General features: G+C 41.4%; 2 protein-coding genes and 2 non-coding genes across 4 annotated transcripts; 3 read left to right on the top strand and 1 right to left on the bottom strand.

Annotated features, from left to right (window-relative positions):
* Positions 1-2,137: 2,137 nt before the first annotated feature.
* NDUFS1 (NADH:ubiquinone oxidoreductase core subunit S1) lies at positions 2,138-16,984 on the bottom strand. Its single transcript, XM_058809903.1, has 19 exons — positions 16,707-16,984; positions 16,139-16,206; positions 15,814-15,905; positions 14,516-14,623; positions 13,430-13,506; positions 13,261-13,342; positions 13,022-13,152; positions 12,144-12,329; positions 10,349-10,483; positions 9,869-9,983; positions 8,762-8,907; positions 8,157-8,285; positions 7,005-7,134; positions 6,358-6,518; positions 4,637-4,791; positions 3,888-4,063; positions 3,026-3,160; positions 2,766-2,838; positions 2,138-2,489 (listed from the first exon to the last, which is right to left on the bottom strand). The coding sequence occupies exons 2-19, from the start codon at positions 16,200-16,202 to the stop codon at positions 2,398-2,400; spliced, it is 2,187 nt and encodes a 728-aa protein (XP_058665886.1). The 5' UTR covers positions 16,203-16,206; positions 16,707-16,984; the 3' UTR covers positions 2,138-2,397.
* A 208-nt stretch (positions 16,985-17,192) lies between these two features.
* Positions 17,193-20,843, top strand: EEF1B2 (eukaryotic translation elongation factor 1 beta 2). The gene is made up of 6 exons (XM_058809904.1): positions 17,193-17,443; positions 17,627-17,749; positions 18,845-18,968; positions 19,332-19,398; positions 20,050-20,175; positions 20,652-20,843. Exons 1-6 carry the CDS (start codon positions 17,364-17,366, stop codon positions 20,804-20,806), a joined length of 675 nt encoding a protein of 224 aa, XP_058665887.1. The 5' UTR covers positions 17,193-17,363; the 3' UTR covers positions 20,807-20,843.
* Positions 19,181-19,259, top strand: LOC131560984 (small nucleolar RNA SNORD51). Its single transcript, XR_009275036.1, has one exon. It is a non-coding gene; the product is annotated as a small nucleolar RNA SNORD51 (small nucleolar RNA).
* LOC131560987 (small nucleolar RNA SNORA41) lies at positions 19,688-19,821 on the top strand. Its single transcript, XR_009275039.1, has one exon. It is a non-coding gene; the product is annotated as a small nucleolar RNA SNORA41 (small nucleolar RNA).
* Positions 20,844-23,461: the final 2,618 nt, after the last annotated feature.

The following is a 23,461-nucleotide window of genomic DNA, read 5'->3' as shown; positions in this document are numbered from 1 at the left end:
GGGATAACGGCACCCACCAGCCTCACATGTGGAGTGAGCTGCATCAGCACGCTGACGGCTCAGGCAGTGTGAGCACCTGCCTGCTCAGCCCTTACCGTAACACCAGGAACAATACTCAGAGCGTGGTTATCTCCACATCCCACTTTTTCATAATTCTCTAACCTGCGGTTGCAGCTTCAAGTAGCAGCACTGACTGTGAACTTTTTCTCTTAAATGAACAGAGGTAAGTTGTGTGAATAGCCCTGTTTCTGTAATTTTTGTTCAAATATTTTGCCCAGCCTATGTCACTTCCCTGCCTTTGCAGACCCCTATTATGCTTTTGTCACTAGCTGGGTAAAAGTCTTCATATGCACCAACTGTTCAGCCACCAGAGCAAACAGAAGGAATAAGGGGTGGGCTATGCTCTGAACTCAGTGGTTAAGAATGCTAATTTAGATTTCTCTTTCCTATCTAGTTTCCAACAGTCAAATTTATAGAGAGAGCCTTGTTGCTTCTACCAAGTTTGGCTGAAAAATTTTGTACTTGACTAGTTAGATGGGAGAGTAGAAACAGGACAGAGAGCACCACATGTACTTCTTCCCCTTCTTGCCTTTTTTGATAAAGGCTGGACAGTTTTTGAACAGAAACAACACTCTACTATAAATATTAATTGAAGGACATAGAACTGTCAAAAAACATGCCAGAGCTCCCAAAGTAATGCTACAACATTTAAGGGGAAAATAATCTAAAGCTTTTGAACCTTTATAAATTTTGAAGTGATAACTGACTTGTTGCACAGCTGAAGTTGCTCCTCTGTGTTTGTACAACATGGGGGGGGGTGAGAAAAGGGTTTTCATCTTAGGAGCCTGAGAACCAAATGTTTTTCTGAATACAGGATTCAGCTACACCCTTTCTTCCTATTTTTGGCATACATCACACACATTTTTATTTTGCTATGTGCCAATAAACCCCTGCTCCTGCTAAAGAAGTAACATTCCACAAGGACAGGAGGAAGGTTTCACGCTGCACTTGGGCCTGTGAACTGACACATTAAAACCAGATTGCATTGCAGTCTCCCTCGCTGCCTCACTAACATGCATAGCAGTACCTCAGCAAAATGAACAGTTAGCCTTTGCTGTACCACCATGAGAACTGTCCCTATCCCTGTTGGTAACTGGAGATGGCAGGCTGAGTAAAACCAAGTCTAACACTGAAGACTTAACTCGTGTGAGGACACTGTGATATACCAGGATAACCAGGAAGAGTCTTCTTCCTGGGCAAAAGGAAAACAATGTTTTAAAAAGTTATGTGTTTGTTACTGAAAAATTTTAAGCATGGAAGAAAAAAGGAATTTTATAAAACTAAAGACTTCTACAGCAGCACACCCATACACTATTATTCTACACTGAAAAGTATACCTTCTCCTCATGCAAAATTAACACTTTTTTTTTTTCCAAATAATACAGTTGGAAGTGATGGCTTTATGGTAGTGTTCCCATTTTCACAATTCCTGGAAGAATTATACTGAACTTTAGTAGCCAGTTGAAAAGGAAGTTATCCTCCTTCCAAATTTATGTTAACCAGCATAATACAGAGGAGACAGTCACTGTTCTGAAGTTATTCTAGAGCATAAAAAACTCCCAATCACCCAACCAAAAAATACCACATACAACCCTTTCCCCCACTTTGCTATATAAAGATCAATGCACAGAGAAACTATTCTGAGAATTTTTTTCTGCATTTGAACTGGTATAAAAGCCCTTAGTCTTTCTGCTAATTTTTTAAAGCAGTTCAGTATGAGAAAGCTGTGTGAAGGCTGCTTTTTTTTTCCACAACATCAAAATTATTTGTATTTCCTCCAAGAGTAGTCTCAACTGAAACTAAATGAAGAAACATATAAGTATCCAGAGCAGAGATGGGTCTGAACATTGGCACAAACCAGGTATGAGGGACAACTTGCTTTAAAAGTACATTACAAAAATAGCATGATCACATTCTGACCAGGGTTTAATATTAACATACCTGGATACTCTGGAAGGAAGTGCCAATCTAGTATTTTTGCCATGTAAACCCCTTCCTAGAAAAATCAAGATTTACTGAGTTGCTTACTGAATTCTTTTTATGGAAGAAGCATGAGCTACATGAATTACACAGGTAATGGGGTGGCTTGGTATTTATAATTTATTTGTATACAATCATCATGTACCCTGCCTCTGGGTATAATAAGTTGAGTGCTGCATGTTCCCTCAGACACAACAGTCCTACAGTATGATGGGGCTATTTGAAGCGATGAAAATGTGAATGAAGGAAGAAAAAAAATACAACAGCCTGTCAAATAGATTTTGGAAAAAATGTATCAGTCACAGCAGTTAACTGCAGCAAAAACCTAGAAGAAGGTGGTGGAAGTCTGATTAGTCTTTAGCAGATGGATGGCTCTTCTACTGCATGGGCTCCTTCAACAACAGCTTTCACACACTTGGCCATTGTCTGCGATGCTCTACTGATGGAATCTGTAAAAAAAAAATCCAAATATTCAGTGCACAGACACAATACAAAATAAATTTAGTACAAGACAGGATACAAAGAGGATAAATAAAATCACCTAGTTGAAAATACAGTCTGTGCTTTATGAAAATTCCAAGTAATTTTACTGAAAAATTTTGTTTCTTCAAAAGACTCAAATCCTATGTATCTTAGTGGAAAGCTTTAAACTAATCATAAGAACCTTACTGTAAAGCTAAGTAAAATGTTCTGATTTCAGAATGGAAAGACCACACTATACATACCTGTCATATAGAAGTCTTTTATTGTGAGCTGAGGTGGAACAAGAGGATCAGCAAGAAGCTGTTGCTTTGCTAACTGTTGTAAGAAAGGAAAAGAAAGTCACCTGTATAATAGGAGCTTGTTACCAAAGCATTTGTTTAGTAAATTCTGCATTCAGTGCATTCAGCGTAGGTCAAAAAATGCAAGATAGGAAGATTTTTCAAAGAGGCATTATGCTATATAACAGCACTAAATCATGCCAAGGTGCTTTAGTTTTGCTTACCTTTGCCAACTCATTTGCCTGGATGAAGTAGTTTGCTTCTTCCACGTCATCGTATCGAACCAGATTGGGCGATACTTCTTCTAAACGCTTCCGTATTTCATCGAGGTTCTCGTAAGGCAAGGTCAGACCAGCCAACTGAGAGATTCACAGAAAGAAATGCCATCAGCTCTAGGGATTTAACTCACAGTGGTTTAGATTACCAATCCATAAACATCTCCAAAGTAAAATAAGGAAAAGTCTACACTCCTGAAAATACAGGCAGTTAGAATGCACAAACTGAAGCAAAGTCAGTGCTCTGTTGGACTCTGATGCCTACACAGCCAACACTTCCCCCTGCTAAAAACCAGGCTGTCCTGTTTGCATACAAAGGATAAAAACAAAAGGAAGTACTTGTCTCCTTCCATACGTCCATTTTCCTTAGCTTACCACCAAATGAGACAAAAGTTAATGCAATTATCAATGCATCTTGCTCCTTTTAAGTAGTGAGGACATATTCAACCTCATCTAACAATACCAGATCCTGGCCTCAGAGTCTATGTTGTTTTCTTTCTAAAAAGCAAGAAACTGCATGCTCCCACCAGCTTCCCCTAAAGCACTTCACAAAGACCTGCAAAATTTGCAAAGCTTCACCCATTATGCATTCCAGCAGTATACAGAAACTGCAACATTAGAACAATCTTCAAAAGGGAAACAGTATGATTTAACTCACAGAATTAACCTAAGATTCAATACAGAACATTACTTCTTAAAACTGTGTGTTTTCCTGAAAATCTACCTCTTTTTACATTGGAACATGTTTACAAAAAGGAACTTAACCTCTCAGTATACTTTTATTAGAAGCAACTTATAACAGCAACAGTACCTCAGAGACAGCTCTAATAATTTTCCAGTCTTCCCTTGCCATCCCAGGAGGTGTTACTGCTACTCTTGTCTGCTGGGCCCGACCTTCAGTATTCACATATGTGGCTGCTTTCTCTGTATATGCTGCTCCTGGGAGAATAATATCAGCCATGGGAGCTCCCACATCCCCATGATGCCCTAAATACATAGAAAGAGGAAACAGTACACAACCATGAGACAGAAGTAAGTCAAAATAAAAAGAAATGCTTTACTAAGACAGAATTTGTGTGTTCCCAGAAAAAAAAGGATTTTGTAAGCTTTGCTCAGCCAGTAATCTGAAGTCCATGAGGCTGGCTGCTCTGAGGTCTTACTTGGCTAATACTCTGGGGAGAATGAATGGACTACAAGCAGGAGTAAATGGTAATTCAGTCACTACAGTCACTCAGATTTGGGAGGTTCTTGGAACAAGGATTCTTAGATTAACATAAGATCATATTTTGGTATGACAGAAGAGCTGGAAACTAATGCTGTTTTGTCTGCCAGGCCTGAACCTATGTTTCAGAAGCCCTATACTGGTTTATATTCCCTTATTACTCATCAATAGTTTCCCATCTTTACCTAAGAAATAGGTAACCAGTGTCTCAGTTATGTGTTAGAAGTTCCCTTTCCTGGCTGAAAACAAAAATTCCTCAAAGGGATTTATGCCACTGTTTATGCTTTTTCTCCAACTATTAAGATAGCAACATTTCTTAATTTACATCTACTGATTACCTTGATAGATGATAAAACAGTACTCTGGCAAGTCTTGACGTGTTATAGCACCTGCATCTGCTCCCAAGAGATACAACACTTTGGGAGCACTTTTCCTAATTGCCTCCACTCCTGGTTTGAAACCCAGGTCCAAAGCAGCAACTTGGCTTGCAACCCTGTAGGAACAAATACATCATGACTTTAAGTAATTTCAGAATTCTCTCCCTCCCATCAGAACAGACCTAACTTCTTTTTCTGACTAAATATTTTGAAACGATACAAGAGGTTCCTAATAGTAACAAGACAAACATGAAGCTCAAAGGCAGGTGAAATTTTTCACAGAGTATTGAGTTAGTTTTGCATTTTGACAAGCTGACACTATTTAAAGTTTTCACAAGGAATCTCACCTATTTAAGATGGGATAGCAAAAATAAAGGCAGATATTGAAAATCAGGACCTAGTGGCAGGCAGCTCACTGGTGAAGCTCCAGATGACATTTCAGCTATGAATGGAACTCATCAGGCCTTTAATTTAGGGCACTCATTTGGAACATGAAAGACTGGGGCCATCACCTACTCAAAATCATCCAAGACTTAAGGCCACTATTTCATCACTATTCATTTATTCATACATAAAAATACTTTTAAAAGAATGAACTAATAATTGCATTTTCTGGCAATCTTCCTTTTCCAAAGCAACAGTTTTGCATAATCCTCCATAATCAGGTGCCAGTCTTATTTAAAAGAAAAAAGATTCTCTCTAGAGTACAGACCTTCCAATTTTGTCTGATACAGTCAGACATAGAGGTTTCAGTAAGTTAGGTTGCTTTTTACACTTAAGGTTGAACGGATGGTGCACCAGAAGTATGGAAGTCAATATGAAAGACTGCCAAACCACATGGGTGTTCTTTAACTCATCATTATTTTGGTACTAAATATTTCAGTTTCAGCAGCAAAATGTTATATTCGAGTTTCCTTCAGAGGCCCAAGCCCTGCTCTAACTATCCTATTTTTACATCAGTGAGGCTGCTTTTGGCAGAAGAAATTTTTTGAGTCTCCAGAATTGAGAGCCATTACATTTGGTAAAATAATTTTTCCTTTACAGAGATGATCAATTTCACAGAATTTTAGAAAGGGAGTGGTGAAGGACTGTTTAAAGAGAAGTTGTCTATTAAGAGGAGTAATATCCTGACAAACTGAATAGCTAAGATTAAAAGCTCTCAAATGGAAATCTTTGAAGCATTTCTGTTAACTATTCAGTTGAGAAGCAGCACAGTAAAAGGAATATTAGAAAAACCCCAACAAAGAAACCATATTATTTAAATACTCTTGCCATTTTGTTTTTCTTCCTCTAGATAAAATGCAGTCATTTAGCAAGCGACACTGGTTCGCTGTGCATCCTACTGTGGTAGATGTTATTAAGCCCTCTTGTATTCCATGTCTAAATCTAGAAATTGAAATTCTATTGATTTATGATATTCAAATGTAGAATTTAAACATTCCATGTTTAAATTCTACATTTGAATATCATAAATCAATAAAAACTCATAGAGAGCCAGGTCAAGGAACCCACTTTTATTAAGAAGTTTTTGCTAGCTTGTATTTCTGGTTTTTACATTCCCTTCAGGTTTTAACCCAAAAGGCTGCTTATGTGTACACGAAGCAATCTGTACACATACATTGTGGTAACCTGTGTAGCCCAATGTGCAAGCAAGCTGCTCCCAAAGAAGTTTTTAAGCAAACCTGTGTAGGATGTTCATGACTTTCCAATCAGCACCAGCACCGCTCGTGGCCCTGCTGTTCTGTGCAATGGCGGAAACAGCGGCGAGGATGGCAGCGCCGTCACTGCGCTGCAGGGCTGTGCTGCCCACCACCACCATGGGCTTTTTGGCATTGTCGAGGACCTGTGCAAGCCAACAACCAGACATTCATTCCACAGCCACAAAGACAACTCTTGGGACAGATAATGTAATACATCCCTGATTTCTCCATAAGTCTTTCATGTAAACCTACGGTTCCAAAATGGCCATTACTTCACTAAGAGATAAAGCCAAGAGAAACTGCTGTAAGCAGGAAACTATGTTGTCAGTACACAACTGTACACTCAATAACCACACATTTAAGTGGAAACAGCAGCACCTGGAACAGCCTGTTTTATGTCAAGAAATATCCCAGGAGCTTCCTGCACTGCAAAGTTTTACACACCTGAATATATTATACAGTTTATACACACTTGGTGCACACTAATCATTACTTCATCTCTGCATTTGATGAAAAGCAAATAACCCCATCTACAAGATAGTACTTTTCTTCAAATCTGTCTCTGGGGAATTCAGATTATTACTCAATACCTGTGGAATTTACCAGTCACACTCTTAAGTTCTGTGTACCTTGGAGAAGGAATGCTTGCCAGAAGCAATCTCCTGAAGTATCTGTGGGGACTCTCCCAGATGTTCATATCTGTAGGTCAAATCCACAGGAGAGCCAACAAGGGCCACTTGCAAGTCATTGTGAAGCCAGCTGAAATTACAACAGACATTTTATAAAAATTAAAGAAATGCAAAGTTTTACCCAACTAAACCAGTAATTAGAACTTCAGCAGTAACTTAAAAGAGCATTGCAAAGGAATTTAAATGGCATTTAAAGGAATTTAAATGGCAATTTCATTGGTAAGATGCATGGTAAGATGCAGTTTAGTTTTATTCTGGCAGTTACGCAAGCCTCTAGGTTTTTTAGAAAGATTATTTCTCTAGATATATTCCAGAAACAGTACAACAACACACCTTACGTGACAAGTTCATAACTCAATTCCCTCCTCCCTCCAAGCTTCTGCCAAGTCAGTTTTAGAAATCCACTTATTTCTTAGATAAACAAAAAATTTAGCTGGTAAGAATTTTTTTCTTTTTGCAGCTTCTCATGGCACAGACGTATAAAAATAAATGAAAACGCACATTCAAAAGTCTCATTGCATTTTCTCCTTTCAAAATTTCAACGCCATTACTGTTTAAAATAATGTCTTTTCAAAAATCCCAGCATTAAGGACAGGGCTTTTATAGACCTCATTTGCCTTGTACTGACATATCTTATGAAAATTGAAATAGCTATGTTCAAAAGTTTGGGAAAGCCACACTACTTGGCAAAGAAAATGTTAAACTGGAATGATTGCTTCTAAACTCAGCACATCTGATTTGTTACAGGGCAAAAAGCAATAAACTGATGCTGAAAATAAATCTTTAAGGAATATGCTTTAACAGACTTCTATAAAACAGAAAATCTGAGGTGTCTGTGTAATGTAACAAAGGAATAAATGTCTGAGTAGATGAACCTAATGCAAAATGTCAAAGTGAGAATGAACTAGCTCTACACCACAAGGTACTACCATTTTTCCACACATAAATCACCATTCCCTTTACTAAAAGGTGAACTAAATCAAATGATCCCATCTGAATGAATGCTCTCAAGTTACTGCCTGCAGCTCCAGCAGAGCACCATATGAAATCCAGATGGATTCACGTGCTTATTCACCCCCAAGGAACACGAACCTCTTCCGAATCCTAGCATTAAAGAGCGGTGCCTCAAAGCGTGGGTTGGTGCCAACCAGAAGGAGGACATCTGCCTCCTCCACCCCGGCAATCTTGGTGTTCAGCAGGTAGTTAGAGCGTAAATCTGTGCTGTAACAAAAAGATGTAAGAAAGAGAATAAGAATTCAGTAGAGGGAAGGAAAGAAGTAAAGACTGTAAATGCTGAAAATACTTTTTCATCTCAGGAAAAGATAAAGAAGAGATTTCTCAATCCAAATTACTAATCATAAATGTACTAAAGTTTTCACACTACAAATAGAAACAGAATAACTTATCCAGCTCGCAACAGAGTGTAACTGGCTTTCAGTGACTGACTCTTAAAGTGCAGCAGCTGTACATTCAGTAGAACATGGGGTAAGTGTGCAACCCCTGCTGGAGTAGAGTCTACAAATCAACTCACAATCCATAAATACTCTCTGTATGTGAGGACTGTAAATTCAAATAAATCCTGCTAATGCATTAACAATTGTTATTCCTGCTATTTCAGAACATTGCCATGAGATGATCCGCAGACTGGAAAGTTTATTAACATACTAATTATAGACAGACATTGCCTGTCCTCTTACCCAGCTCCAGCAGTAGGAAAGATCTCTTCAGTGCAGAGCATATCACAATTCAGTCTATTCAGTAGGTCTTTCAGAGCTATTAGTGCTTCTGCATCCACCAGCCCTCCTACAACTGCTGCTATATCCTTACCTTCCACTGACTGGAGCTGCAGAGAAAGGAAGCATAAACATAAATGAAAGAAACCGCTGAAACAAATTCTTATTTAGCGCAGGTAAATATTTGTTAAATTAGGGCATGCCAAAACCAACAGTGCTACTGCTGGCCTGGAGTAGCACAAACTGATCAGTGATGTCTGATTCCTGCCAGGCAGCAGCTCCAGCTGCTTCAGAAGCCATGATAAGCAAAGAAGAGCTCTCTGCATTCTGTGCAGGTCTCTCCCACTTGAGTTATCACTTAGATGTAGCTAATTCTCATTTGGTGTGGTGAGAGAGGAAGGCTGGTGAATGTTTTTATTTTAAAGACACCACAGTGCAGACAGAATACAAACTTCCGTAACACAAGCTCTGGTAGTAAACTTAAAGGTATTATCTGAGAAGAAATAGCTTTTGTAACAAACTCTGCTACTGTACTATGGGCAAAAACATCCTTGAGGAAAGTTCAATTACAGTTATTCAATTCTACTTCACCCACATAAAATTTTTAATCAAAATCCAGAGCAGTCATGCAGCACTTCATTTGAGCTGCAGAATCAATCACCACACAGAGAAAGCACTGAGGAAAGCACAATTCAGATATAAGTAATATAGACTTAATGTCTTTAATAGCACAGTTTAAATAAATTTAAAGATGTCTTCAGATAAGTCAGAGTATTGGGAAAATTGCTTCCTCCTAAATTTCTGAAGAAACAGTTTACTTTCCTATTTAAATAAAAGTAATTTCTCTCCCAATGCTCCAAATGAAATCATAAGAAAAAAGTTCTTTAAAAGGTCCAATCCATGAAACAGGAAATATTAGTCAAAATAAGACATTTACATGGAAACACAATGGTTCCCCTCTAACATTAAAGAAAAAATCCTTTTAAATAGAATTAATTTGATATTAGTATTTGTAATACATCCAGGTTTAGAAATTAATTTTAGACTACTTATATTGAAAACTGCTCTTACCAAACCAGCAACACGAGGTAATACATCCTCCCATGAGGTATACATAAATACTCCTTTCTCATTTTTCACCATTGGCTGAGTAAGTCTCTGACGCTTCAGACCATCATAAGCAAACCTAAGTGAAACACCAAAAATATCATTAAAGAGCAAAGCCAATGATAATTGTGTATAATTCTGTGAGTGAGTTTTCCAATTGCAGGCTTTTAGAAAAGAGAAAACCAAGAACTATTTCCCCTGAAAGTTTAACTTTTCCTTCTCAAAAACGATCAATAGAGTGAAAAAATGTTACAAAAATCAGAAAACTTAGCAACTTCAATTACAGAATTAAAAAACATATTTTACAATTATTCTTCTTCACTGCAGCTTTACAATGCTACCAGCTGAATACCAAAGTTGGTGCTACTGTGCACATTCCTGGTTCTCCACACCGTGCCTTTAATGCATGCGTGAACACACGTGGGCACAAGCACATCCACACACCTGGTTTTGTCAGATATCCACTCCTCATTGATATCTTCATGCAGCCTTGGCAAAATCCTCATCACTTCTCCGGTTCTCGTGCTCACTACAATGTTACTTCCAACTGCATCAAGAACATCAATTGACTCTACCTTCCTGTTCAGAAGAACAAATAAACCACTTTCAGTTTTTCATATATAAGCAGTCAGTGTCTTATTTTTGGCCTCAATAGAGACAATTTTCTTCCTAGTAACTGGTATAGAGATGTATTTTGGATTTAGGGTGAGAGTTGTGTGATAACACAGGGATGTTCTAGTTGTTGCTAAGCAACATTTACGCCACATCAAGGACTTTTCAGCTTCTCCCACCAGTAAGGAGGCTGGGGGCACAAGAAGCTGTGGGGGCACAGGCAGGACAGCTGACCCCAATGGGACAATGGGATGTTAAGCACCACACAGCAGCAAGCTCAGCATGTGAATGAGGGGGAAAGCTGGCTGGGGGCTGCTGCTGGGCAATTGCAGTGTGCACCACTTGTTTTGTACACTCTAATTCTTTTATCATTATTGTAATTTTCTTCTTCTGTCCTATTAAACTGTCTTTATTTCAGCCCACAAATTTTACACTTTCCCTCCCCAATTTTCTCTCTCCTATCCCACATGAGAAGCTGAAATGAGCAACTGGCTATGTGGTACTTTGCTGCCTGCTGAGTTAAATCACAACAGTCTTTTAAAGCATCCAGTGTGGGGCACAAAGAGTTGAGGTAATCTGCTGTTACCTCAACAATCTGTTGTTGAGAGAACAACAGATCTGACCAGAGTGTGTGAAAACAGATTTGTTATAAACGCTCATTGTATTTAGTTTAACAGGTGCTGCTCTCAGAGTCGCTGCGCACGTTCTCAGAGCTGTGTTATGTAACACCCTGCTGTCTACACGTGCTCCTTGTTTGCTGTTTATCACCTCTTGAAGGGGGGTTCAGGATGTCATTCTGTCACGGAGTGCCACTGGTCTATGACAGGACGGAATCGCTGCTGGAGGGACCGAGCCGGGGCTCGCCTCAGCACCGCCGCCGCTCCGCGCTTCGGGCGCCGTCCAGCGGACACGGCTGGTAACGACACCCTCCGCCTTCCCGGAGAGCCGTCTGCGGGGAGAGGCCTTCCTGCGCCTTCCCCTGCTCCTCCACACTACCTACAACAGCTCTCGGGATTTTGAGTATCACTGGGATGGTCAAACCAGCCTGTTCCTATGTTCGAGGCCAGGCTGGATAAAGTCTTGACCAACCTGATCTAGTGAGGGCATCCCTGCCCATGGCAGGGGTGGATGTGACTAGATGATCTTCAAGGTCCACTCTAATCCTTAATGTTCTGTGATTCTGTCGCCTGAATGTGTTTCAGGTCTTGTTTAGGGTTAGACAACTACTTAAGAAAATCCCACAGAGATCTGCTCTTCTGCTCTGAGGCTGAAGAGCTTAGTTGCACAAGATATTTTAAATAATATCCTCAACAATTAGTGAGCAAATGAATTTGTGTTTTCCTTTATATGCATCTCTTACTAAGCAATCAGCGCAACCTACAAGTCCAAAACATTTTAGGGTAAAATTAAGGGAAGAACAGTCTGCAAACTATAATGTTCTTACTTTTCTTAAATAAGCTGTAAGTAACAAAATTTGTGTTAGATTCAGTCTATGGAAAAGTCTACAACAAAAATGCAAAAAATAAAAACCAGAGAAAACCCTTGGTATCACAGATGGACATATTCTAAGATAAAGTGTACAACAAACAGAGAAAGCTGTGTCTTCAGCAGAAGTAAAGACACCTACCTTGTCTCCCATGGGCGTGCAGTAAAGGCATATGGCTTGGAGGTAAGAGCACCAACTGGGCAGATGTCAATAATATTTCCTGATAACTCAGACATAAACATTTTCTCAACGTAAGTACCAACTTGCATTTCATTTCCTCTTCCGGTTGTTCCCAAGTCATCTACCCCTGCAACCTCACTGGCAAACCTGGTGGGTGCACAGAGAAGGAGAAACACGTCTGGCATGTACAACTGCAACACAACATTTTTCAGCCCTCATCTCATTTTCTTAAGATAAAACATTAGTTCATACACCTGAAAGAAGAAAACAATTGTTTAGGTGCATTGTCAGCACCATCACATACAGGACCATCTGCAGAATTTCCTTCAGAAAGGGCTACAAAAACTATGGGGAGGTATATCAAAACCACAGCAGTTCAATACTCACTGTACTACACTGAGTCCAAGATTAGTCCTAAGTAACAAGTTCTTTCTAGAACTAGTTGGGTACATAGTACTGTTTTCCACCTGGCTGAAGTTGGCCACTACAGCATCTCAGGGCTACAGAACAACATAAATATAGCTACCAGAGGCTATCAAAAATAAATAAATCTTACAACTGTGGCTGAGGAAGTCACATATCCTTTCTGGCACCAACACCACAGGACCAGTTCTGCCTTGCAGAACTCTGATTTCACTTTCATGCAGTGCCCATCTTTCTCTATTTCCTGTCTGGTAGCTCCAGGAAACCAGCTATCAGTCACTAACAGAAATAAAATTTTTAAGTACAATCAGAAAATAACTTTTTAAAATACCCCTCATGGAGTTTCTTTCACTAGTAAGAAACTGTCACAAGTATGCCTGTTTAGTACTCTCCTGAGTGAAAGTAAAGGACTTTACCTGATGCATCGAGTGCACTGTATACACCGAGTCATGATGGTTTTCACCAAGGGGCCGATGTTCTTGTCCTCCACAGCACGTTTGCTCTCCCTAAATCTGCTCCTATCACTGCCAAACATCATTGACTGGTCCTACAACAGACAACAGAATACACACATATCCAGGCTGCTGAAAAGCACAACTGCACCTAAGATAAGAGCATCATATGTAAGTCTACATAATTTAATTGGATGTTGTACCTGCAGATCACATTCTCCACCCTGATCACAGATAGGACAGTCCAGTGGGTGATTTGCCAGCAGAAACTCCATTACACCCTCTCTGTTAGGTTCAGAGAATGAAGTTAATGTCAACATCATATAGCAGATAGTACAACTAATCAGTCAAAGGAGGCTAAAAGAAAGGTACCTTGCTTTCCGGGACTTCTCAGAGTTTGTCAGTATATTCCAGCCCTTCATAACTGGCATGGCACAAGCAGCAACTGGCTGCAATCACCATAAAAAGCAAGCATGAACACAATATATTTCTTCTCAGCATGGGCACAAACCCCCATCTCCTCCCCCCACAATTCTAACATAGCTATCTGTTATAAATAAATAGAAATAAAGAGGTCTGCATGGAAAAAAAAAAAAGAGTCTAACTGATAAAGTCACTAGAAGCCATATTTATTAATAATCTGCTATATAAAAAGGTAAAATGAGTTATGATTTATTCAAAAGATAAAATTCTACAATTTCCAGTCCCCATTTGAGCAATTGCAGCATTAAGAATATCAGTTGTAATAGATACAATGCAAATGAAAGAGCTTCAGCAGACATCTAGAAAACCTCTAGAACTGAAATTCAGAATAAGAATCATTTACAAGACATTTATTTACACAAAGCCTGTATAAAGTCTTGGAATAAAATTCTTCTCCAGATTACTGCAAGAGTAACAAAACCTCCCACTCTGTAAATAAATCCCTCTTACTTTTCAATCACATAATGACTTCCACCTTTAGTGATAACCCAACATATCCAGGGACACAAAGCTCAAACTATGGAATTGAAGTTGGGGTGAGTTAAAAAATTTTATGAGTGAGTATAAATGTGTAATCCAAGACTGAACTCCAAAAGAATGTGCATAGATTTCTTAGCACTGCTCAAGAAAGTGTTCACTCCTGAAATCAACTATTTCACAACAGTGAAAATATAAACTACTAACTAACTGCAATCTTTACTTAGAATGAACCTGCATGTACTAATCCTACAACTAAATTAATACACTGAGGTTTATTATTTATGTAGTTTCAGCTAAAAATGTGTGGCTGAAGCTTGAACTACAAAGCATGAAATGCATCTAACAGCAAACACACACCTATCAAATGCTCATGTCCAAGATAATGACAACAATTACTTACAAGATTTAAACTAGGCCCAAGCACAGCAAAAAATTCCTACTGAGCTCTGCATTGCATATTCCATATTGCAATTTCCTATGAAACACAAACAATACCTTTGGAGCTTTCTCTATTTCCACAAGACACATCCTACAGTTTCCAGCAACAGAGAGACGATCATGGTAACAGAAACGAGGGATCTGAACTCCAGCCTTTTCACAGGCCTACCAAAAAATAAGAAACAAAGGAAAATTAAATCTAAGTTAGACTTTTCAGTTCCATCTCAGAAAACACTATACAGCTTCTCAAAGAGTAACACTGTCAGTGCTCAAGAACAGAGTGCACTTGACCTTTCATCTTAAGAAGTGACCATAAATAAAAAATTGTGACAAAGCAAAAAAATGTCAGGATATCAACTACAAATATAGTTTTTCTAACCTTTAGAAAGGTTAGAAAAACTAACTGACCTCTGTTTCATTCTTTCCTCCAATAATAGAGAGAATTCTCTGCAACAGGGCACTAGCAATACAAATTACATTTTAAGAACACATACATTCTTTACAGAAAAGTGCATCAAAACAAAAATTGAAAAACATAAAAAGAGCACCATAATCATAATGATTTCTGATAATGCAACAACACAGATCCTCTGTATAAAGGTACTCCAGCACAGCCAATCTTCAACAGACCCTAAACTCAAAGACAACGTGACAGAAGAAGAGACGGGGGACAGAGCCAACTGATTTTGAGACCAGATGAAGACAGCTAATGGGATCTGTGCAACAGCATTATAGCTATGCCTGCCAGAAGAAATACCACTGTATTGTGTATTTTAATGCTCTAACCCATTATACCACATCTTCATTTAATGGCTTCTTAAAGAAAGCTTTACTTGAAATTTTAGCCTGAAAAGTAACAACGTACTGAGGTACAGGCTGGGAGATCCAGGTTCCCTTACTTCCCACACGAAGAATAATAAAAGCAGCTAAGGACGAGCATTCTGGATCATAACAGCTAATAACTAAAAGTAGACAATCCCTCATTTACCCAAGACACATTGTAATAAGATACAAAATGTACAGGTTCTGAAAGACTACAACGTCACTTAGTGTTCAGAGACAGAAGTTCAACCAGAATTTATTGAAGTCTGTTATTGCATTAATAAAGTTTTGCAGCTGGGATTGATGCTGCATGCATCTTCTTTCAAGCAACCATGGCATATTTTCCTTTTTCAAACACTGAATTCCTCCAAGGATTTCTGTCACTTGAAATTGCATCACAGTCAGTCAAAATACCCCTAAAGAATTGCAAGAAACAATGTAAAGACAGGCGGCTTTTTGCTGTATGGAACAGAAAATGCTGCCAAGAAGCAAGATGGGAAGTTGCAGAAAATTGAGAATGCCATTCCCCAGACCTGCAGGACAGTGGTTCCGGGGTTCACCAGTACAGGATGGCCATCCACAAACACCTCTATTTGGTTGCTGGCTGCTGTTGCAGTTGCACGCCCTTGAGGACACGGAAGAGAAAACAAAAACAACTTTCACTTACTGCTAGATGGAAACCATCAGACCCCCCCACTTCTGATTTTCTTTATAGAGTGCTGTCAGAATCCCAATTCTACCAAGAGTGCAACACAGAATCCCTTAGCCTGAAAAGCACGCGTGCCTATGTGCCCTTCAATAAACGAACTGCACATACATTTATCACCAGAGACCCAGATATAAACTACAGACACTTACCACATACTCTGGAGGACTGGGTGACCCCAGCTAAGGTCCTGGGGACAGCAAGCAGCCGGAACATGATGCTTTGGTGAGAGAGAAAACAACGCTGTTGTTATCAGGTCAGATGTTTGCTGGCGAGTTTTAAACCGGCCGAGTAAAAACTTCTACCCCAGTTGCACAGGAGCACATATGGTCATATAGGAACACCTATATGTACAGCTACGGGACAGTGAGTTACTCCTCCAAACGCAAGATACGATTCTCTACCAATCTATACACCACACATAAGGTGTCACTGAGCGGCCTCTCCGCCTGCAGCGGAGCGCCGGCCGGGCCCCGCTCCCCCACGGGCCGGACAGCGCGGCTCGGCGGCGGCGGGCCCAGTGCCGCCGTTCCCGGGGCCGAGGGCACGGCGGGCGACAGCGCTCCCGGCGCGGGGGTCACCTTGGAGGCGCCGCCGCCCGCCGGGCAGCCCCCGGCCCGCCGCCCGGCCCGTCAAGGACACCGGGAGTGGCGGCGGCGGCGGCGCCCGGAGCAGCGGCACCCGCGCGCACCGAGCCGCCCGCGGCGGCACCGCCGTTACCTGGCGCGGGACGGGCGGCGGCGCCGCGGGACGGCTGCGCTCCGCCTCGGTCTCTGCGGCGGCGGCCTCGGGCCTTTCCGCCGCTGACCTCAGCCTCCTTCGGCTGTCTCCGGCGCCTTCTTCGGCAATCTCCGTAAAGGGCAGTCCGCGCTCGGCAACCTCCGGAGCGAACAGCTTCGGGTATTTCCGGCAAGCTAAAGGCGAACGATGACGCGCGTAATTTCCGCCACTAGCCCAGAGCCTTTTCGGCCACCGTCATACGCACTGGCCTCCCTCGGCAGTTTCCGTCCCCTTCCGCCTCTTTCTTCGCTCAACTCCGGCAACTTCCGCTTGGCCAGCAGGGCTGGGTGTGGCGACAGTACAATGTTACAAAGTCCGTGCGACGCCGCAAACCTTCCTAGGGTTTATAGTCAGCCTCACGTTTATTACTTCGACCCCTTCCCGCACCCCTGGTGTCCCGTCCGCTGTCCGCCCTGCGCTGCAGCAGTCGACCCTTGAGGAGCTACCTCGCGGCTCGCTCTCGCGGAGGAATACATCTACGTGCAGCACCGCGGAGGGATACCAGCCCTATATAAGGCCGGCGCAGGCGCGCCGAGGCCCTTTCCCGCGGCGGTGGCGGTCGGGGCGGGCGCAGCGTGTGGGCCGCGCGCCGCCGCCATGGGCTTCGGGGACCTGAAGTCCGCCGCGGGCCTCCGCGTCCTCAATGACTTCCTGGCCGACAAGAGCTACATCGAGGGGTGAGAGGCGGCGGAGGGGGTGCCGGGATGCGGGGAACATGAGTCGGGCCTGGCGGAGCCAAGCGGTGGGGACGCGGGAGGGCCCGAGTTCCCCCGGCAGCTGCACGGGCGGCGCTGCTCGGCGACCGCCGCCGCTCCACGTGTTCCTTGAGCGAGGGCGGTAATCTGGCTCGTTCTCCGCAGGTACGTCCCTTCCCAGGCTGACATAGCAGTCTTCGAAGCGATCGCTGGCCCGCCGCCTGCAGAGTTGTTCCATGCTCTCCGGTGGTACAATCACATTAAGTCGTATGAAAAGCAGAAGGCAAGGTACGGTAAAACTCCGAAGCTGCAATATTTCCCCGAACTAGCCTACAAATTGTTGAATTTGTTTCTTCGACTTTGAGGAAAACTGGTTTCCGGTGGCACCACGTGGCATTTTGTGTTGTTGGAGCACAAATAGCCCCAGAAACAGGGCAGACCTCTTGTCAGCATGGAGGACTAGATTAATGCTTTGCAGTACCGAAGGACATGAAAACAAAAGGAGATATGAAAGGATTTAGTATCGCTTTTCTCTTTTAAGGGTTTTACGTGTTCATGAAAGGTGCTGTATTGACATCCGTGGAGACTGCAGGCCTCTCTCAAAAGGTACAGCATAGGGAGGGTCAGTGCCGGTTCACTGCTTCCTCTGAACCTCAGTCCTCCTCGAAGGAGACACTTCCAAAAATGGGTGGCTCAGTCTCCAGTACATTTCTGAAGCTTTTGTAATGCTAAAGGAGACTGAAATTCTGAAGTGGTTTTACAAAGTATCTGGAAACTATTTATGGTTCCTGAAATCCAAAACTAATTTTATGACTTCAGTAACAGCCATTCATGTTAGCAATACAGTTATGAGCTTAATGTAAGATAACAGGTCTATGTGAGCTGCAAGAGAAGGTAAATTCAGGGAGTTCGGGTCATTTGTCTTGTTGAGAGTAAGAGTTTAGGGTAAAGTGTTCATTAAAACATAAGAAAATAGCAGCTACCTTGCAGTAATGTGTTTTTAGTAACTTACTAAGTTTTGAACAAGTGAAAGTAGTTCTAGGGACCTATGAACAAGTAGTTGGCAATTTCTCCTGGGCAGAACATCATGCAGATAAAGGATTTCAATAAGAAAGCTTTTCCTATCCATGTACTTAGCTGGGCAGGATCATACCAGCTTTGATAAGCTACAGCAGATCCCATATTCACAGATTGCTTGGCTGGCATGTCAGAAGCATTAGGGGCTGTCTTCCATGAGGTTCTAATTTCAAGCAGCAGAATTGGTTTTTTGCTCTTTTCAGCACAAGTTTTTCATTATAGATGTATTTTTAGGTGCATTGATAAACTGGCAGTGATTGTATTGACATTTGAGGAGGTTCCTAATTGCCTGCATTCTTCTTTCAGCTTGCCAGGAGTAAAGAAGGCTTTGGGAAAATACGGTCCTGCTGATGTTGAGGATACCACAGGTGCGGCCACAGATAGCAAAGATGATGATGACATTGACCTTTTTGGATCTGATGATGAGGAGGTACTTGTGACCTTTTTGTATTATTATTGCTTATTGCTTTTCAGAAATAACCACATAGGCAGATCTTCACCTTGACCTAGTTGAAATTACTTATATTTCTGACCTTGCAATTCTCAACTGTAGCTATCTTTGCAGAATTGGAAAGCTTGGAAGGTAAAAACTCAAAAGTTAGAAAGTAATGGGCTGGAGTGGGGTGAGCTGTCCAACTTTGACTGGTTACATGATGAGTAAAACAAAAATCACCATCTTTCGGCTGACAGGTGTGATGATTTGTTTTTATCTGAGTAGATGCCAGTCAGTTTAGTAGTGCTTTGGAGATGTGGAGGTTTAATGCTTTTCTGTAACTGTAAATTTCTCTTTCAGGAAAGTGAAGAAGCAAAGAAACTGAGGGAAGAACGTCTGGCCCAGTATGAATCAAAGAAATCCAAAAGTATGTGTGCCAAGAGCTTTCTAATCTTTATGCCCGAGTTAATTTTAATGCATTTGGACAGGATGGCTAGAAAGGCTAATTAACTGTAATAATAGATCAGCTTGACTGGAATGAGACAGGAGTAATTAGCTTCACTTGGATTGCCCGTGAGCTCAGCCTTCCCATAGCAAATAGGAATGTTAACATGCTTTTTGTTCTGGTTCATGCCCTCCTGCTTGTTCTTTCCAGAGACTGGGCTTTGTACATACATGGAGATAAAAGTTTAGAAACTGCTGCAGTACACAAGTTACTCCACAGCTACTGGTCTGGAACTGTTCAGAACTGTAGCAGTTGCAGTATTCCCTCTGTGGAAAATAAACTGTTACACAGCATTAGGCTCCTTCTCAGATGATCTGAGAAGGACTTTCTGTGTAACAAACACTGTCATCTACTTAAATCTGTGTATACATAATGTATCTGCATATTGAACCTTTGGATGTATACAGCTGCAGTACTTAAGAAATCTGTGTGGGTACCAGAGGCTTGTCACAGCAATGTGAGCAAGTTCTTGTTCATGAAATTAGATAAGTTGCTCTAGTAAAACCAGTTTGCAAATACATTCATGAGTTTTTGGAAGATGCCTATCTTTTCATGGTGATTTTCTTCCCCCAGAACCAGCTGTTATTGCCAAGTCATCAATCCTGCTTGATGTGAAACCTTGGGATGATGAGACAGACATGGCCAAGCTGGAGGAGTGTGTGCGAAGCATTCAAGCAGATGGCTTGGTCTGGGGGTCTTGTAAGTATGGGCAGATTTCAGAGCAGGGAGAGGGAGAGTGCAGGCCCTTGGGATAGAGTATGAGTAGTGGGACTTGGGGTCACTGCTGATCTGTGAAATGTAGGCAGCTGTTCGGGGAACTGCAGTACTTCGTGTCATCACACGGTCAGAAAAGGTGTGTTAGTGCAGTGGCTGGTTAAGATTCAAATACAGGTTTTAAAAGCTATAGGACTTAAGCTCTGCTCTCCTGCATCTCCTTGTACAATTCCTGATGCAGCAAACAAACACCTTTACCCGCCCACATCACTGGTTTGGAAAGGGGTGGAGGTCCACAGAAAGAAGCTTTTTCAATCAGTTGTAATGAATGCTGGTTGTTAATTAGATGGTCCATAATGTGGACCAAAGACTGTTTCCTACAAAGACTGTTTTTATATATTCCTGCTTTAAGAGATTCCACCAATAAAGGAGTACTAAATGTTATTTTTTTTGTTTTGCAGCCAAGCTAGTACCTGTTGGCTATGGTATCAAAAAGCTTCAGATCCAGTGTGTTGTTGAAGATGATAAAGTTGGAACAGATATGCTGGAAGAGAGAATAACAGCTTTTGAAGATTATGTACAATCAATGGATGTAGCTGCTTTCAATAAGATTTAAGTCTTGATATACCTAGAATAAATGTTGTTGCAAAAAACGTGCAGTGTCTGTGCTTGTTTCAGAGTCTTAAAGTAATCCAGCTCACAAATGTAAGGTTTTCTTAATGGATAAAGTAAAAGCCAAAACTGAATTTCAAGGTTGCTCTGACGCCGCACTGTAGTATCCAGGAGCACAAGCAGAGCATCACTTCGTGATGCTTCATAACACATGACCATGGCTTTAAAATACTGAAATGCTCTTCTTCCATCTGCAGAGGAAATTGCTTCTTTGGAAATGTCTGGGATTCCTCTGGAGGGAGTGATGGTTTCAAGGGAAAGGAGCAGGGCTCAGCCAAAGTGCGTGTTTTAGTGGGTAAACAGTATAAATTCCTTTTGTTTAGTAAGGATGGTGACTAACCAAATATACCCCAGCCTTTATTGACAGCTAAAACCCCAGTGAGAGAGGAACAAAGCTAAGTTCAAAGTGACTTACGGTGCCCTAGAGATAAGGCCTGAGACTACGCTGCTGCCTTCTCACCTGTTCTGTGACTTGGAACTTTTTTTTATCTTAGGAAACATTTGCAATGAAATGACGTGCAGTTTTGTGTGTTAATGAACAGCCCAGAACGCAGCCGAGGCGCCGCCGCCGGGGGGCGCTGCGAGCCCGGCGGTGCCGCGGGTGCGGAGCCGGGAGCGGTGCGCGGGCTGCAGCCGCTGCCGCCTCCGTCTGACCCACGCGAGAAACTTGTGCTCGTGACTTAAACCAGAAAATAGCTGCTGAAAATGCAAACACATTAAAGGATATAAAAAGTCGTGAAATTAACGGCAGTTTGAGCTGTTTACTCAGCTCCAGATTGGTTTCTAGATTGATTTGGACATTTCATTTAGTGATTGAAGAACCAGCAGGAATAAATCCCAAAAACTGTCCATAGGAATGATACAAATGTAGAAGCTGTCAAAGTTGTGAAGCTTCTAAACAAATTCATAATTCTGTGCCCTGCATTGGACTGACAGGATTTATTGTGACCATGAAATGGAATCCTTTTATGTGCCACATTGGTCACTCTGAGATGAAGATGCCCACTGTCAGAGTCTGACAGCTGCATCTTAAGTAACTCTTTTTGTTGTTTTTTTCACAGAGCATCTGTGTGGTTATCTGGCACAGCAGGTCCTCTTTCTCCTTGTTTAAAGGTCTGCCAACTTCAGATTATGTACGAGCTTTGTTTATAATTTGTCTCAGAAAGAAATCTGCCTGCTAGAGGCTTAAAGCACGGTTAAAGATCTGAAAGTGAGTATTGTTACAGGCTCACTTGCCACTTTCCATAAGCCTAATTCCTAAACAGTACCCTTTCTGTGGCAATTCTCTAGCTGTTGCTTTTGCTAAATCATGGAGCTTAGTTTCACCAATTCTGTCGTGGTGCTGTTAAAAGCAAGAAATTGGCAAGCACCATATCAGACAAGCAAGTTATTAAAAATTCTGTCTCAAAAATATAGGTTTTATTATCTTGGCCATCACTTTTTCTGACCTCCCATTCAATGTGCTGCTTACCTTGATACTCTTTCCTTAGCTTTCAAATTAAAGTCCTAAGTGGATAAAATGGTTTGATTTATAGATGATAACTTCGTTAAAATGCAACACTGAGTCATCCGCGTGACCTGCAGACTGGATTTATGTATCTTACATTTATGCTAAGCATACACACACAAACTCTTTGGTTCTTAAGATTTCTTGTGTGTGTTGGGTTTTGGCAGGGTTTTTTTTATCCTAATACTAAAAAGAAAGTTGCACAGAAAAAAAAGAAACAAAAAACCCTAGAGAGCACAGTGTTCCCAGTGAAAATATAGGTAGGTGTTGTGGGCAAGAGTATTCTGCTCAATCCACATATATTTGTGTTAGGTGGTTTTGGGTGGTGTTTGGGTATGTGTTGGTATATTACTGTGTCATTGTGCCTGTGAAAAAACAGCACCCTGGATTAAATAAGGCAAGTATCCCAAGTGCACCCCATAACAGAGGGATCAGTAGAAAATTCCATTACTTCAGTATGTTCTATACAGGTATACTGGGAAAACAGTTTGAACAAAACTAATCTACATAAAAACCTTCAGAAACACAAAGTGTCTAGGAAGAAGATAAAAGTAACTAGAACCTGTCCATTATGAAATGTGTCAATTACTATTTCTGTAGTATCTCTTTGCATGATGACACAGGTTCCTTTCCTTTTCCTGGCCTTTTTTTTTTCCATTGTGGTGAATCAAATGAGCATTCCTCAGCCCAAGCAGCATAGAATTGTTTGTGGTGTTTTGGAGACTCTTTGGAAATAGAAACTTAGAGCATTATCTGTTTTGTTTAGATATCTTGAATTACTCTTGAAGAAATGATTGAGATAATTCTGTAACTGATCTTGGTGTGAACAGTAGCAGTTACACTGCACAATTGTTAATCCACCTAATGCCATAGATCAAGGCTAATTTTGGCTTTTTTTCAGTTCTATCCTCCTGTCTGCTTCAGGCCACACTTTCTGATCCTTTATGGAAGATGGGACATATATGCTCCCCCATTTGAAAATCAGTCTCTGTGCTGTGCATAGGAACATGTGTGTGCACACAGCTGAAGAAACCTGACATGAACCTTAAATCCCATAGCAGAAAGGGCCAGGGCTTGATTTCACCTTCCAAA

Source organism: Ammospiza caudacuta, chromosome 8, assembly GCF_027887145.1.
Source record: "Ammospiza caudacuta isolate bAmmCau1 chromosome 8, bAmmCau1.pri, whole genome shotgun sequence".
NCBI classification, from domain to species: domain Eukaryota; kingdom Metazoa; phylum Chordata; class Aves; order Passeriformes; family Passerellidae; genus Ammospiza; species Ammospiza caudacuta.
This window is presented reverse-complemented; position numbering and strand designations above follow the sequence as displayed.